This window comes from Mytilus galloprovincialis, chromosome 1, assembly GCF_965363235.1.
Source record: "Mytilus galloprovincialis chromosome 1, xbMytGall1.hap1.1, whole genome shotgun sequence".
Lineage (NCBI taxonomy): Eukaryota > Metazoa > Mollusca > Bivalvia > Mytilida > Mytilidae > Mytilus > Mytilus galloprovincialis.
The window spans coordinates 76,509,630-76,527,829 of NC_134838.1; the positions used below are offsets into that span (position 1 = coordinate 76,509,630).

Below are 18,200 nucleotides of genomic sequence, written 5' to 3' on the forward strand. Positions count from 1 at the left end.
CAGTTTAAGTTATACTTCCTACTCTTATGGTCAGATTCATATTACATGTACATTATCCAAGAAAATAAACAAAAACAAGATGGTTGAATACAATAATTTACTGTTGTTATTTCTTTTTTTAAATAAAGTGACATGGCAGATGTAAACAGATTGGTGTTTTCAATAATACGTTTTCTAGAGGATCAGAAAACAGCTGCAAATCTCAGTGATGAAGGAGTAGAAGGATTAGAAGGTCAGTTATTATTATGAACAATTAAAAAAAAATTGTAAAAGCCCTTTTAAGTTAATTATAAAAAAAAAGATCTATATTAGGTTGATATCAATCCCATATCAAGCTAACAACACAAAACAAAAACATATTATGTGGTCACTATACACTGACAGTGTTTTCCCGATACATTTATGGGCGGTAAATGCTCGCAATATTTTAAGAAATGTGCTTGAAGAACACATAAGAAAAACAAACACTTTTCCTGCACCATTTTATCAGACATATTTTAAACAAATAAAATAGTTTCATAATTGATTTCTTTTTAATTTTTTTGCAAAACTTTAAATAATCATTGTCTGCTCACTGAACCCCTGAACCTCAAAACTCCCTCGAGATTTATGCAACAATCTGAGCTTCTGATTTTTTTTAAAAACTTTTTAAGGGAAATAATTTGTTTAATTTTAGTTTTTTTTGTACATATCTGTCCCTATTGAACACTGTCATGGGACTAACATGAAATCTCTTTACTGTTAAATAGAATTTATTATGATTTTTTAAATTGATTCCTCTAGTTGCCATACAGTGTTTAGAGTCTACATATTCTGTAAGCACACAAGATCCACAGCAGGTGAAGAAGCTGTCTGTACCCAAAAATCTACTGGACATCTTTAATTCACAATTATCTACTGAGGTAAGAATATATATAAAAAAAATCTGTGTTTTATATGGATCTTTTGGTTCCTCATTTGTGCTGACCATGGTATAACATTGACCAATTCACAGTTATTTTAAATGTTTTGAAGTGAATTTAAGGGAAAAATATTCCTGTTTGCTAATACTTTGAACTTTTAAACTTAGACAGCTACTTCCAAATGTTACAGTTGTCTTATATTTTGAATGACACAGGGTGGTATTCTTAGCATTGCATCACATGCATTCTGTTATTGCTGTATAATAAGTCTTCTGGTCAATACATAATGGGAAAAAAGAAAGTTTACAATTCGTTGTCATAAATTTTGTAATAAAATGAGATAATGACTGAACTTTATTGATAAAATGTGGAAGCTTGTTGGGACTCAACAGTTCAGAAAATGACTCTTAGTTAGAACTTTCTGATAATTAGAATGGTGATTCAAAAAATGTTTATAGTATAAACAAACACTATGTTTACTGTCTTTCAGTATGCTGCTATAATTTTTCACATTATTGATTTTATTTTATTATTTTTTTGCAGCCAGACGCAGAATTTGATTCTTTGTCAATACATGAACCAACACCAGAAGAGAAAGAAGAGGCAGAATGTTTAAAAAACAAAGGTACATGTATTAAATTTCTATTTTAGATTTTTGTTTCACATTGTTGTTATGTATTCATTACATCAAGTTGTGGAAGAATTATCTTAAGAACCCTCATTGGGGTCACATGACTTGTTTTCTAGCTACAAATAAAACGAGAAAGCTCCCAACACATTCCTTTATAAAAAAAATCATCATCAGGGTTATCTCCCCTTATAATGCAGTGATAAAAGATTGAATCAAGCTTGAAATATTCTCTAAAAGTAAAAAAAAACATTCCTAAAAATAAGATCAAACACGTCGTTTTACAACATATAGGTGTAGAGGTGTTTATTAAGAATATGACATTATCAGTGTTAAAGTAGGTCACTATTACCAAAAAAGTCGTCATATTGCAATGTTTATATGAAGTATAATCATAACTAATTATTTATCTTGTTTAGAATTTTCTCAGGTGTAATATAAAGTTCTATTTTTTCTTCTTCAGGAAATGAGTTCATGAAGGCAGAGAAATTTTCAGATGCTTTGGAATGTTATACACAAGCTTTGAAATTAGATAGTCATAATTCAGTATTTTTCTGTAATAGGTAAAATATTATTTGTTATGAATCATTTTAAGACAAATTTCAAGACAAAAGGACAAACTAAAATCCATTCATTTAACCCATAAGAAGGAATGTTACCTAAAAATCATTCTAAATCAAGAGTACATGTACCTTAAATAAATTATCTGGGTTCACCAAGCATATTACGGTAGTCATGTCTCAGTCATTACAGCTGAAAGGACAATCTGATCAGCTCTTCTTTACCCACTTCCTGCGATGTCGTTCTACTGATAGTTCGATCAATAACTTACAACTTTATAAGATGACAGAAACCAATCCAACATTGTACAGTCTACATTGTTTTCAATGTAAATAATTGCGTCAGCATACACTGCAAAAATGTTATGCAGACTTACATTCGATGGCCTATATCCTAGGGGTTAGATAATGGACCACTATTTCACAGTCTCGCAACATTGGTCCTGATAATGCTTCCTGTCATTGTTATTACTATGTCCAAGTCTCATCGACCAATACTCTGTCATAGTGGTTAGCGTGCTGCACAGCTGACCAACCTGGGCCTGAAAGCAGTCATTGTGAAGGAAGTGGAAGTACCTAACCAAGATAGTCAACAAACAAAAAGATCATACTAAAAACAAAACGGCGGCTGTCAACTGTTTCAGCATTTTGATATATGTCAACAAATAATTAAACGCTAACCAAATGCCCTCAGGCATTGTGGCGAAAGTCTGAGGGCTTAACAGTAAGTCAAGGTCGTGAAAAACCACCTTGCTAGACAGAAGCAAACAAGCTAACTCAACTTCAGATTTATGCACTTGAAGTACTCAATCAATTTAATCATACTCTCTGAAATTCATTGATAATCATCTCATGTGTCTATGAATAACTAATAATATAAAAATGGTGAAGTATCCAGAAATATTTATGATTTGTTGCACAATAACCTTATGTTAACAAGCATAAAATCACATTCATCTAGTCATTTGAAAATTTTGTCTTTGAATTAATTGGATGGAAGTAACTACATGTAAATACTATATTGCATATATAGATGTATGCATGCATGTCTATATACTTTTACAAAAATCTATGATAGATAACTAGTAATGTTGCTATTAAAAGATATAAGTATACATTGTAGTTTGTTGTAAACAATATGAAATTATCTCCCTTTGAACAGACAATGGAAAACACAGAAATGTACCATAAATGAATCTTCTTTATGTAATACTTGTAATTTGTAAAATGATAGTACATAATTTATCATAAGTATTATTTCCTATTTGCAGAGCAGCAGCATATAGTAAATTGAACAAACATGTAAAAGCTATAGAAGATTGTGAAAAGGCATTAACAATAGACCCACAGTATAGCAAGGCATATGGTAGGATGGGGTATGTATTAAAATGGTTGAATACATTTATTTACTGATTTTAGAAATGTTCATTTGATTTCGTCTAGTGTTTCTAACAAGTCAACCTAAAATCATTTTTAAAGCACTTTAAAACTAAAGAAAAGACAGTTCTGAATTGATATGGTATGAACATATATCTATTTTTGAAGATTGTATATTAATCTTTGGATGTCTTTGTTGGTTTGAATGGGTTGTTTGACTGTTGTTTGTGAGGTAGACCCAGCTTCTCTATTAAAATAATAGTTTTAATGTGCATGGCCTTGATAAAGTTAGTTTTAAGACACTGGTAAGGTTAAGAATGGGACACATGACTTGGACTAAATGCCAATTAATTGACACAATTCATGTGGACCCACAGCATTCAAACAAATACATACAACACTTAATTTATGATGAGTAAATTTTATCCTATATCTTGATATGTAGTTAATATCATTTCATTTAGTCTCATTTTAAAGTAAATTGTAGTTATGTTACTGTTAAGGGAATATTAGATCAGTTGAAATTCATCCAGTTATTTTAACAATATTGTGTGATTTATATTTTTCAGTATAGCATATACAGCATTAAATGACCACGAAAGTGCACTAGAATGTTACAGAAAAGCTTTAGAATTAGATCCTACTAACCAATCATATCAAAATAATCTCGAAATAGCTGAACAAAAATTAAAAGAAGAAGCTGCTAAGGTATTTTTGTCTGTTCAAATTCACAAATATTATAAAGTGACTCCTAGTATTGATGTTTTGCATTCAAATCTATAAATATATGATATCAAACAATTTGCATATCTATAAATACTCGAATGGGATTGGTCACTTAGAATTTTTCTCAAAGTTTACACTTCAATAAACTATGTTTCGGAAACTATTTTCGTTATCTATTCATGCGCGATACACAAGCTTGCAGGGATCCCTGAGATTTTCAGCAAATTGAAATTAAAAAAACAAATGCATAACAGTTGTGTCTATTCTAGTGCATATATAACAAAACAGGAATAAAATAAATGCACTAAAGTTTCGAAAATGTATAAAATTCAAATTCAAATAAAATTCCACGAAATTTCATGAATGATTTAGCGAATTTACGTTATGGCAAAATACGATATCATATGAATGAAAACTTTCACGGAAAGATCATTTCGTTACTTGTCCGCATCAAATTGGGATAATTTCTCATTAAAATGAAGTTTTTGGAGGTAGGTGCTAGTTTATTTTAGATTCCGTTGCATTTTTCGAACATTTATGGATTTTAGAAATTCCATATGGGGGCCAACTCCTTAGTTACGACATGTCAATTGTATATTTGATGGTTATTATAGTAGCATTTACACACAAACAATTGTTATAAAAAATACTCTTACTCACAAACTTTACATAAAAGTCCTTCGTAAATTTATTCAGTTTGTGAGTTAATCACCCCGGTTTACACATCAATAACCTGTAGAAAAAAATGTATTTAATCCTATAATAAATCTCAATATTTTACAGTTTATGCTACTAGATTACATAAGGTGATTTTTATGGCCCCCGCAACGAAGTTCCAAAATTCCGTAATTCTGTCATTCCGCAAAAATCCCATTATACAGAGTTTTTTTCTAAACGCCTTCAGATATTGGTCTGATTTTTTATACGTGAGTTAACCAAGATGAGTTACAGATCAAGTTTAAGTTTAGTTTTGCTCGGTTAATTTTTGCTGAAATTATGGGCTATGGACTTTGATAAGTTGTTGAAAATCACAGTTAAATAGACTTTTTTTCTAAACGCTTTTTAGATATTGCGATGATTTTTGGCATGTGAGTTAACCAAGATAAGTTACAGATCAAGTTTATGTTGTGTTCCGCTCGGCTAATTTTTTCCAAAATTATGGTCTATGGACTTTGAAATTAAGGGTTTACAACTTTGAAAATCACAGTTATACAGACTTTTTTTCTACACACCTGCAGATTTTGAGCTGATTTTTGATATGTGAGACTACCATCATGTTTGTGTCCACATGTGTTATTGAAATTGCAGATTTTTCAATTTTTTGAGACGGGGCCATTCATGTTGACGCATCTAGTTTAAAAAGTTTCTGTCAGTATAACTTGCTAAACTTTGAATAAGTCCACATTTTAAAAGAAGTACTTTGCAAATTATATTATCCCTTACATGTACACTTTTTTTCAAATTATTTATAAGCAGGCTTAAGTTTTATCTTAGCAATTTATTGATGTTTTTTTTTTTACATTGATTCTATTTGTATGACTGTTATAAATTTATTAATTTTCTATCACAATGTAACATCCAAATGTAAAATATTTTTCTTGTATGTGAATTGCAGGCAGGCTTTGGTTTAGGATCAGGTGGTGGTATGCCCATGGATTTTAGTCAGATATTAAATAACCCACATGTAATGGATATGGTAAGTTTTTGTCTTTCAACTTTATTATTTTTTTTTAAAGATGTTTTTAGCTATTAACATGTTTGTGAATGTTGAATGTCAATTCATAAACTATTAAATGACTTTATAAGTGCAAACATTAAACAACAGATCAACATTGAAGGTTTATTTCAGAATTTAAGAATACTATTTAAAATGAATAAATGGAGACTTGGGTATATTTTCAATGAGACAGCAACTTGAAGACAGAATATAAGATGATCTAGAGATCAATGTGGAATAAAAATTAAAAAGAGAAGTGTCTTTTTACATATGTAAAACTCTAAATTGTGTAGAAAAGTTGTAAATGAATTTGACAGTGATTATCAATGATCCACCATGAGCATCATATTCCCTAAAAGACAGAAAATAAAGATAATTTCAGTTATAGACATACATCACATTAGATTATGATAAATTAATTAATTTGAAAAGAACAAATATCATTCATGTACTGTATGATTAATTTTTCAGGCAACACAAATGATGGGTAATCCACAAATGCAGCAAATGTAAGAACTTTTATCCTCATTTATGTATATATAAGCATTGTTCTTTTCATATTTTTATATGACTGCAAAAAATTTTGTGGTCATATATTGGTATCACGTCGTCCTCCTCCTAAGACATTTGGTTTTCTGACAATAACTTTAATATAAGTGAATAAAAATCTATGAAATTTAAACACAAGGTTTATAACCAAAAAAAGGAAGGTTGGGATTGATTAAAGGGGTTGTGGTCCTAACAGTTTATGAATTAGGGGCCAAAATGGGGCACAAATAAGCATTTATCCAAAAATTGCCTGAGAAAAGTGCCTCATCTAAGAACAAAGAATACTCATACTGATATCTGGGAAAACCAGTTACAAAATTTTTTTTAAACAAAAATAGCAAATAACAATAATATACAATGAGTTACAGCAGATTTCAGTCAGTATGTAGCTAATGGTAATATCTTTGGTTAGCTTGCTTGTTAGCTGAACCGTGAAGTCATTGTTAGGTAAGGTAAACTTCCCTCCTTTAATAGTAGACTAGCCCAACAGATAAAAAATCTATCTCTCTGTAGGACTAAGCTACTTTAAAAGGAGGGTAGTATACCTTACCTAACAATGACTTCACGTTCAGCTAACAAGCAAGCTAACCAAAGATATTACCATTAGCTACATACTGACTGAAGTCTGCTTTAAAGGAATGAAAATATGTTTAAATCTTATTTTTTAAAACTAAAACTGAAATAAGATTTTCTGCAATAGGATCAACATTATCTAGAACCTAAAATAATCTTGTATTATCACTGATGTCAATAGAATTAGGTCTTAGTAACGCCTTTGTATAGTTCTTGTAAATAGTTAGTCATACTGTTTTGTGAATGGTATATGATATACATGATATTTGCAGGATGTCAAACATGATGTCAGGGTTTGGTGGACCTGGGGCAGGGGCAGGAGGTAATCCAGAGGAAGCAGTAGAAGGGGGTGCACCAGGAGTACCAGGAGGAATTGGTAATATATTACAAATGTAAGTTTAAACAGAATTCTTTTTACGCGAGGCCTCTGTATTACATACTGTTGGGTCTTTATTTCTCAGGAACTTGTTTTTATGTACTAAATGTTGTATTAATGTCATATTTATAAAAATTATAAGAAATGTAAGTGGTTATAAAAATGTACCAAGGATAAATTCTGAGACAAATAAATATACCACTATAGGACTATAATTCATGTTCAAATACTGTAAATTCAGAAATAATTGCTGTTTTTATACAACCGCAAAAATTGAAAATTTTTTGGTCGTATATTGGTATCACATTGGCGTCGTCGTCTGAAGACTTTTGGTTTTCGCACTATAACTTAAGTATAAGTGAATAGAAATCTATGAAATTTAAACACAAGGTTTATGACCTTAAAAGGAAGGTTGGGATTGATTTTGGAAGTTTTGGTCCCAACAGTTTAGGAATTAGTTGCCAAAAAAAGGGCCCAAAATAAGCATTATTCTTGGTTTTCACACAATAACTTTAGTATAAGTAAATAGAAATCAATGAAATTTAAACACAAGGTTTATGACCACAAAAGGAAGGTTGGGAATGATTTTGGGAGTTGAGGTCCCAACAGTTTAGGAATAAGGGTCCAAAAAGGGGCCCAAATAAGCATTTTTCTTGGTTTTCGCACCATAACTTAAGTATAAGTAAATATAAATCTATGAAATTTAAACACAAGGTTTATGACCATAAAAGGAAGGTTGGGATTGATTTTGGGAGTTTTTGTCCCAACAGTTTAGGAATAAGGGGCCCAAAGGGTCCAAAATTAAACTTTGTTTGAATTCATAAAAAATTGAATAATTGGGGTTCTTTGATATGCCGAATCTAACTGTATGTAGATTCTTAATTTTTGGTCCCATTTTCAAATTGGTCTACATTAAGGTCCAAAGAATCCAAAATTAAACTAAGTTTGATTTTTACAAAAATTGAATTCTTGGGGTTCTTTGATATGCTGAATCTAAACATGTACTTAGATTTTTTATTATGGGCCCAGTTTTCAAGTTGGTCCAAATCGTGGTCCAAAATTAAACTTTGTTTGATATCAACAAAAATTGAATCCTTGGGGTTCTTTGATATGCTGAATCTAAACCTGTACTTTGATTTTTGATTATAGGCCCAGTTTTCAAGTTGGTCCAAATTGCAGTTCAAAATTAAACTTTGTTTGATTTCAACAAAAATTGTATATATGGGGTTCTTTGATCTATGCTTAATCTAACCATGTATTTAGATTTTTGATGTTTGGGCCCGGTTATCAGATTGGTCCACATTGAGGTCTAAAGGGTCCAAAATTGAACTTTATTTGATTTCATCAAAAATTGAATTCTTGGGGTTCTTTGATATGCTGAATCTAACCATGTATTTAGATTTTGGATATTGGACCATAATAGGTAATGTTCAATTTAAAATTTAAAGTTTTTAAGTTTAAGTTCTTAGACCACATTCATTATGTGTGAGAAACCTATGTTGTGTCAACTATTTAATCACAATCCAAATTCAGAGCTGTATCAAGCTTGAATGTTGTGTCCATACTTGCCCCAATGTTCAGGGTTCGAACTCTGCGGTCATATAAAGCTGCGCCCTGCGGAGCATCTGGTTATTATTGCAAAAAAAGTGACAGGGTTATTATCGCAATAATTGAAACTCCCATTTTGAATTTTTTATATGAATCAAACAGAATTATTCTGAATATCGCCAATAATACAATCCCATTTTAGTCTAAAATGACAAAATCGCAATAGTAAATGTAATAATTTCTGAATTTACAATAGACAATAATATCAAGCTTGTAAGCTTTAAGAGGGTACTGATAAGAATACAAAATAGGTGTAGTACACACCAGTGAGGCAGCAAACAAAATAGGTGTAGTACACACCAGTGAGGCAGCAAACAAAATAGGTGTAGTACACACCAGTGAGGCAGCAAACAAAATAGGTGTAGTACACACCAGTGAGGCAGCAAACAAAGGACACAAAGTCAATCATATCTAAAGGGCAACATATCGTGAGATTAAGCTAGATTGTTTTAATAAGAGAACATAATAATATAGGGTTATTGCATGAATATTGGGGAATATTTTCCCGAGTAGAATTTTATATTGCACGAGCTTGTGAGTGCAATATATGTTCTACCAGGGACAATATTCCCCAATATTCATGCATTACCCCTTAATTGTATAGCAATATAATATTTGAAAATAAAAATTGGTTTAAACTTAGATTTTGTCGTTTATGACGTCATGAATTTTGAAGATTTATTGCACTAGTGCAATATTAGAATTTATTGCACGCTAACTTTTGGTTGCTTTCTGTGGGAAATATTATACTGCTATGCAAAAATGGTTTATACTGACTTAATAAATAAACAAAATATATCAAGATATTAGAACTAAGACAATAAAGATATTGTTACATTAAAAAAACTAAAAAAAACTAGGACCTTGAGCGATGTAAGTAGTTGTCAACTTTTTGAAGAATTTTATAGCAATTCATTATTTTTAAAATTTCTTTTTTTTTATTAAAATTTATGAATTTCTGCTTAACATGTTAATAATGGTTGTTTCAGTGGACAGCAAATGGCTTCACAGATGCAAGAAAGTAATCCTGAACTTGTAGCACAATTACGACAACAAATGGGTAGACCACCAAATAATCCAGATGGAAGTAACGGTAAGCACTACATCAGTTTTATATACTGCAACTAGCATTTGAAACATGCAAGTATGATAATAAAATGAAATAATAGGTTATTTTACATCACCATTAGATCAAATGATTGATTGGCTAAAATTGGACTGATATGCTTATAAGATTAAATATGAGATTATGAAGTTGCATATACAAAACAGGTCTATATTAATTAATTTGCTTTTACTACATCAATTTGACAAAGCAATATTTTAAAATAATACTGCCTTCTCTAAAAACCTAAAATACAGGAAACCTAATTTCTCATAATCAGCTCAGTGGCGGATCCAGGGGGCGGGGGTCCTGGGGGTTGGACCCCCCTTTTTTAGGCAGATCAATGCATTTGAATGGGAGCATATAGTTGGAACCCCCCTTTACTCTGGGTTGGGAACCCCCCCTTTTTAAAATGGCTGGATCCGCGCCTGCAGCTATAAGGAAATAGGATGTTTTAGCTATGATTTGCCAAGGAAATTGAAAAAACTAAAAAAAACTATTGGGATGATCTCATTGAGAACTATTCAATATAAACATAACAAACATCTCAGAAAGGACATAAACCACTTCTTTTAACTACTTTTGAAACTTCTCTCCTTTGATTGTCTTCTTTGAAAACTTCTCTCCTTTGCTTGGCTCCTTTTGAAATTCAGCTTCACCACAGAATGTTATATAAAGATTGAATATCACTTTTAAGGTAAGTTTAATCGAAAATTGTTTACCCTCCATGGGTAGCTTTAATTCTTATTGTTGTGATTAAGAAAACAACGTAATCATATTTCACTATAAAAAATAAACTTTTCTGCAGCGGAAGGGGCATTAAGTGTTATCATTGTCCATGTGTGTACGTCCCAAAATCAGTTTCTGTTCTCTAAGTATAGTTTGCCTCAACCAAACTTTTCCAATATTGACTCTGTTCAATTGAAACAAATACATTGAAAGTGGACATACCTCTTTGAATTTCCAACATGATTTTTTTACTGCACTTCATGACTTCTGTATTTATCTTCTAGAGTAAGGGTTCTTATTTCTTTGGTATTAGTATGCAAACATGTAGGAATGTATTAATTTTTAAATTCTTTTTGTTGTAGATGCTGATAGCAATCCTGGTTCCCAACAACAATGATGTGATAAAGTGTACTGTAAATTGATGTTTATTTTGTCGTGATGGAATTTGTAGACTGATAAAATATGTGAAGGAAGAAATTTGTATAAAATCGATCATTCAACTCTGGAAACCAGAAATTTTGTCTTTGTATATTAAAGGCATGTCTGCCTACAAGAAAATACAATGAAAGATTTTTTTTTAAACCACCATGTATGTTTAATTTTTTTTTGGACGTTCATATAAATCATGAATAAATATATTTATTGAAATCTAAGGTATTGAAAATAGTTTTACATTCTTGATGGCTTTATTTTAGGCATTTTATGAAATAATTAGATCAGCAGAGAATCATTATGAAAAAGAGGTATATAAGTGCTGTGACTGCAGCCTACCTCATTAAACAAAAAAATGGGTACCTGCTTTTATGTGTATCTTCTTGAGTCATTTTAATATTACAAATAGATTTACAGTTGTATGTGAGAAGCTCAATGAATTAAGATTTGCCTGTTTGATAAGTGATCCAAATTAACTGATATTTAAACAACAATCTTCAAATTAGTCCAAATTAGCAGTTGGTTTGAAGAAGAAGGCGACAGAACCAGTTTTCACAAGTAGCTGTTATATTAACCATAGCACTTTAAAAATCAGAGAATTTGTTGAGTCTTCTACACACTGATGTTATTTAGCTGTAAAATTGTATAATGATCAGGACTGATACATAAATTGGTACATGCAGTTTCATTGATGAATATTTGTATTCAGTGTTAAATATATTTATTAATGAGTTGTTTATTTTATTTGTATATTAAATTCATATTTATCATTTATAGTTCTATTCGTTACGTTAGGATGAAGTTCTGCATAGAGATATGCAAATTTATATTCGGATACTCCTTGAGCTTTGAAGGACTTTAATTACAAAAGAATAATGTCTTTTAGATAAAATAGGCTGAGAACTTTTAAAGCAACAAGATAGTTAACGTCTATGCTGTTATGTTTCATTAATATTATGTTGGAACTAAGTTTCTGTTAAATTCCATCTTTCACCATTTAATCAAAAGATGACAAAGTGGTTAATTTCCTGATTTTATTTCACTGTTTTTATGATGTTTGCCTTCAAAAATTTTATTTTTACAACTGTATGCTAAGATTTAACCTGAAGTTATATTGTTATTATATAGCCTGCAGATACATAGAGAATAAGACCAATTTGTCTTGCCAATATAGTATACATTTATGCCATTTATATCAAGTACTATATGGAAATGATAATTTAAAAAATAAATAATTATCATAAAATCAATGCTTTCTTTTTGCAACAGAATGACATAAAATATTTCTTTGTCAAACATTTTTGTTCTGCTCAAAGTTTCCATTCCTTCTTCATTCACAGTCAAATCCATTGCAATGCTGAGATATTGCTAGAATGTATATTTACTTCATCTGTACTATAGCCCAACATAGTAAGTTCTGTGAATTTGGGATGGCAAATATCTGTTGATATGACTTGAAACCATTCTTCATTCCTGTTATGGCAACACCACCTACACTGTGGCTATCACCCTAGACCATTCACCTAACTAGGCTAAAAAATGTAGCTTTGGTTAGTTTACATATAGATATAAAATAAGTATAGAACATTTGTTAATTATATCATTTAACTGATTAAAAAGCAAACATTTTTAAAAGCATTTATAAATTATTCTTTCATAATTTATAAATGAATGAGGAATTTTTTGAATTTTGGAAATAAAAGTGGGCATTTATTAAATGGATATTATTTTTAACTGGCTTGTTTCTGTTGTAACACCTCTAGTGATAAATGTCCGTCCACATTATAAATAAATGTTGTAACATTACAGATTTCAGCAAGTCCTATTTATAATTAATACATGCATTTTAAAACACGTTAGTTGCTAAAAATCATGTTGATGTTAAACATTTAGAATCCCCCATTTGCTTTGTAGTCGTGAAATTTCTATGAGAACTTTTTTTTGCACATGTCAACCATATCTCTTCTTTTCATAGATACAAGAAAGCCAAAGATAAAACGTGGAAAAGTATTTTTGTGAAGATTGAATTTTTCAGTCAGACATATTAGTGCTAACAAACATTGTAATAGCTCTTGTTTCATTTGTGTTAATCCCACCAATAATGAGAATAAATGGAAATGTTTTTTTCAGTGAGAATAGTAACAATGATTTGTAAAATTCTTTAGATTAAATCATGTACTCATATCTGATGTAATAGATTCCGATTGATAAAAAAATGAGAAACATTTTAGAAAAGAAATAACTTTTTATTGTAAATTTTTGGAACTACTTTGATCTAATTCTTAGATAAAATATAGTTTGCCCATATGAGCAGCCTGAAATGAATGATATAGAATATATTATGACTAACAGTTTTAAGAATGGCCAAGTGTAAAGATTTTGAACTTGATTGAATAGAGGTAATTTTAATTCAGCAATTAAATTTTTGCATTTATTAAGGTTTATCTCACTAGGTGTAAAATAATGTGTTCCAACTTCATATCATAATGAGTGTTACCACTGATGTAAAATTTTGAACAGAATATATATGATTCACTGATTGCATTGATAGTATTGTAGCATTTTTCAAAGTTATAGAGTATCCACAGATCCATATGTTTAGTTTGTACGAGTAACTGTCAGAGCTTTTTATCATAGCCTCCCCATTCTGTTATCACATTATCTGTCTGTACTATGATAAGTTTATGCTCCATTAAAACATTGTTATTGATATCAATAAACTTGTGAGATTTAGAAAAAAAAGTTTTATTTTTTTTGTCACATCTGCGACACAAAGCAAGACATAGAGAATACAATCCTGGGGCATCAGTGGAAACTATTTATATTTATATTTCAGAGGTTTGAAGACATTGAGGTTTAATACCTTACAAAGGCTTACATAAAGATACCTAATGTTATGAATATCCCCTTGGTTTTATGTCTCTGGTCCTTGACCGATTCTCATGGTTCAGCAAATGTATTCATTTTTTTTGCCCCCCCTATGATAGTAGAGGGGCACTATGTTTTCTGGTCTGTGCGTCTGTCCATTCATTTTTCTGTCCGTCTGTCTATTCCGCTTCAGGTTAAAGTTTTTGGTCAATGTAATTTATGATGAAATTGAAGTTCAATCAACTTGAAACTAAGTACACATGTTCCATATGTCTTTCCAATTTTAATGCCAAATTAGAGTTTATACCCAAATTTCACGGTCCACTGAACATAGAAAACGATAGTGCGAGTGGTGCATATGTGTACTTCAGACACATTCTTGTTTTTTTAGTCATGTAATTTTTCACTTATTATGAGTAAAAGGATAACTTTACTTGATACATGAGTTCTTTTTAAGGTCCACATGTCTTGTCAGGGTTCACCTGTCCTAGACCTAATTTCATGGATCAGTGATCGTGGTTCAAGTTGTGTGATTAGGTCAATTTTTAAGATAATGTAAGCAGTAGGTCACCTATATTTAGTGAATGGAAGATTGTAAGGTCAACATGAAAGTCTGACAGGTTTGATCTGACCTTGACCTCATTTTCACAGTTCATTGGTCAATGTTAATTTTTTTAGTTTTGGTTGTCTTTTCAAATATTTTAAGCAACTATATTTTTTTATGGAAGATTGTTAGATGTCTGTCTGGCAGTTTTCATATGACCTTGACTTCATGGTTCATTGGTCAATATAAAGTTTAAATGGTTTGGTTTGTTTCTTGCTTACTTAAAAACAATAGGTCAACTTTATTTGGTGTATTGAACAATTGTAAGTTGTACATGTCTGCCTGGCCTGGTTTACCTGACCATGACCCCATTTACCAGGATAACTGATAATTTTACGTGTATGTTCTACTAGTCGTTTAACTTTATCTTTATTTGGCACATTATAATTTTAAAATGAGGTAATACTACCAGAAACCTAGGATACATACAGATAGGTGCACAGATTAGAAAATGTAATGCCCTTCTTATTTTGTAGGCAGAACATAGAGAGATGAAATATAATATTAGGCTTTCCACAAATAATTTTGGGATTTATAAAACACTTCTTTTTTTGTCGAGACTTTGACTTTTGTGGAAAAAGCAAGACGTAGCGATCCTACATTCCTGTGGTTAAATTAAATTTTTGAAATTTTAATAACTTACTAAAAAGTCATATGACACGAGTGACCGGTGAAAAATAATGTTATTCCAATTCTCGAACCAATGCATACAAACATCATAAACTTAGTCTTCTGTGTATGATTTTATCTTTTTTTCGCATAAATTTCGTTTTATCGTCAATTTTTTTTCATGAGGTCAGTGTTGTGAAAATATGGCAGGTAATGAAAGTTCATGTTTTGAAGTCGAAGTTTAACGATTGTCACATGCTTGTCAACAATCAACAAACAACAAAAAAGCATGGATATTGAGCAGGTGTTTAACATGTACAATAAGATGATAGTTTATTTTAAGGACACCCATGCGTATTGCGATCACCAGGTTTTTTACGAGTTGGGTCACACTGAGGTCACTTTGCATATGGAAAATATGTCGGGGAATTGCTTCCTGGAAGCAAGCAATTAAAATAAAGTAAACTTCTTCTAAATATGAACAAATTAAAGAATTTTCTTCAGAAATAAGTATATGTACATAAGTTTTATAATGAAAACTATCCATTGAGTTATAAAAAAAACTTATGCATTATTTTTTTTAATTTGAGGTTTCTTATGACTTTAAACTATCCTGGATTTCTACCTTACTTGGACAGAAGCTTGTTTATGATCATAAGATAGCATAAAGAAGTTAATTTTGTAAAAAAACAAATTCCTGTTTTCCGAATTTTACTTATAAATGGACTTAGTTTTTCTGCCAGGAAACATTACATTCACTCTGTGGTTAAAGTTTTTAAAATTTAAATTACTTTCTTAAACTATCCTGGATTAGTACCAAACTTGGACAGAAGCTTGTTTATGATCAAAAGCTAGTATCTATAAGGAAATTTTGTTAAAATTTTGTACCTGTTTTTCTGTATTTTACTTATAAATGGACTTAGTTTTTCTTCAAGGTAACATTACATACAGTCTGAAGTTAAAGTTTTTAAAACATTTATTAGATTCATAAACTATCCTGGATTTTTATCAAACTTGGACAGAACTTCTTACAATCAAAAGATAGTATCAAGAGGAATATAATTTATTTCCCTTATTTTTGTTGAGCCTGCGATTAACAGCAAAAATAGGCAAGACACTGGGTTCTGTGGAACCCTTACACATCTTTATACAGATGTGTAAAGCTGACAACAAAAAAATACTATTTAATATCTGTGTAGTTTCAATCATACTGCAAAATTGCAAAACACAGACCATGTAGCAATTAGGCACATGTTGCATTATTAGTTTCTATTTTATTATTGATTTCATTTTTCTTACACAATGACTAGTAAGTCTGTACTTGTAAAAGATATCAGTGTTATATATATAGTTCCCATATTACACTGAATCTATAAATATAGGTAATCTATTGACTTCAAGTTAGCCAATTTTCAAAATACAAGAACACCTTTTACACAAAAGATTAAAAAATATGTTTGTTAAGAATTGTTTATTTTGAATTGTAAATTATTAATAAATTACAAGGGTGATAAAAAAACATAAAAGAAATTTTAAAAAACATCCAATTAGAGGGGAAATAACTCAACATAATCTTAACGCAGACTGCAGTATTGTTTGCTTACTTTTTTTAGTTTGAAAAGCTTTATGATAAAAGAAATGGATCATATCATAGTTTATGTACTGCATTAATGTAAATGATGTGATTATCAAAGGTGCAGCTTCAACGGACTGTAGAAGTTGAACCCTGAACAGTTGGGCTACATTCAAGCTAGATACAGTTCTGAAGTTACATTGTAATTAAATATTTGAAAATCAAAAATCTAAATACAAGGTTAGTTTCAGCATTTTTTAAGAACCCCATGAATTCAATATTTGTTGAAATAAAAAATACTTGAATTTTGGACCCTTTGAAACTTAATGTGGCATTAATATGTAGACTTATAATTTGATAACATGTCCCAGAAAAAAAATCTAAATACATGATAGATTCACCATATAAAAGAACCCTAATAATGATTTTTTTTATGAAATAAAACAAACTTAAACAATTAAAAATACAGGGCTCAAAATCCTAAATTTAAATACTTGGTTTGATTAAGCATATTATTGAACTCCAAGAATTCAAACCCTTAACTTCAATGCCATTGAGATCGGCCAAGAAATAAGCAAATTATACAAAGTACATGTCTTAGAAAAGTATTGTTTTTTACCACTTATTCCTAAACAGTTAGGACTATTACCCCAACTTCATCTGAGATTGGTAGAAATCAGCTTTGTTTTAAAGTTTTATAACATTTTGTTTATGCAAACTAATGATAAAATGTGAAAGAGCAAATTTAACATAATTCCAATTATAAAGGGACATAACTCAAGATAAGTGAAATTGATGCCACCCATAATTCAAAACTTGATCTGTGTATGGTGGCAATAATAATGTTGTGCATAAGATTCATAACATTTTGTAGAGGCCAACTAAAGTTAGAGAATGAAAACAAATTTTGATACAGACATGCGGACAGACTAAGGTAAAACTCAATGCACCCTTAGCCACAGAGCAGGCATATTAGTCTGTGTGAACAATACAAACAGCTGGTCTGGAATATAAGTAAATGTTTGTCTATAAAATGGATTAACAACTCCTTACAGCAGACAAGTCCATTTTTGGATCTACTATCTAGCTCTGAATGGTTTGTTCCATAAATGCTGGTGAATGGATAACAGTTCAGTTCATTTTAAGATTCTAGTAGGTATATTTGGCCGAGAATGGTTTGTTCCATAAATGCTAGTGAATGGATATCAGTTCAGTTCATTTTAAGATTCTAGTAGGTATATTTGGCCGAGAATGGTTTGTTCCA

The 18,200-nt window shown here is 30.5% G+C and overlaps 1 protein-coding gene across 1 annotated transcript; it reads left to right on the plus strand.

Annotated features, from left to right (window-relative positions):
* Positions 1 to 97: 97 nt before the first annotated feature.
* LOC143084451 (small glutamine-rich tetratricopeptide repeat-containing protein beta-like) lies at positions 98 to 11,392 on the plus strand. The gene is made up of 11 exons (XM_076260812.1): positions 98 to 232; positions 784 to 902; positions 1,446 to 1,527; positions 1,994 to 2,093; positions 3,362 to 3,466; positions 4,037 to 4,175; positions 5,809 to 5,889; positions 6,382 to 6,419; positions 7,305 to 7,424; positions 10,006 to 10,109; positions 11,213 to 11,392. The coding sequence occupies exons 1-11, from the start codon at positions 133 to 135 to the stop codon at positions 11,245 to 11,247; spliced, it is 1,023 nt and encodes a 340-aa protein (XP_076116927.1). The 5' UTR covers positions 98 to 132; the 3' UTR covers positions 11,248 to 11,392.
* The last annotated feature ends 6,808 nt before the right edge of the window (positions 11,393 to 18,200 follow it).

Coding starts and splice junctions, on each gene's coding strand:
- LOC143084451 (XM_076260812.1), top strand. CDS start 133: ATGGCAGATGTAAACAGATTGGTGTTTTCAATAATACGTTTTCTAGAG. Junction 3,467..4,036: donor AAGGCATATGGTAGGATGGG/GTATGTATTAAA, acceptor TATATTTTTCAG/TATAGCATATACAGCATTAA. Junction 4,176..5,808: donor TAAAAGAAGAAGCTGCTAAG/GTATTTTTGTCT, acceptor TGTGAATTGCAG/GCAGGCTTTGGTTTAGGATC.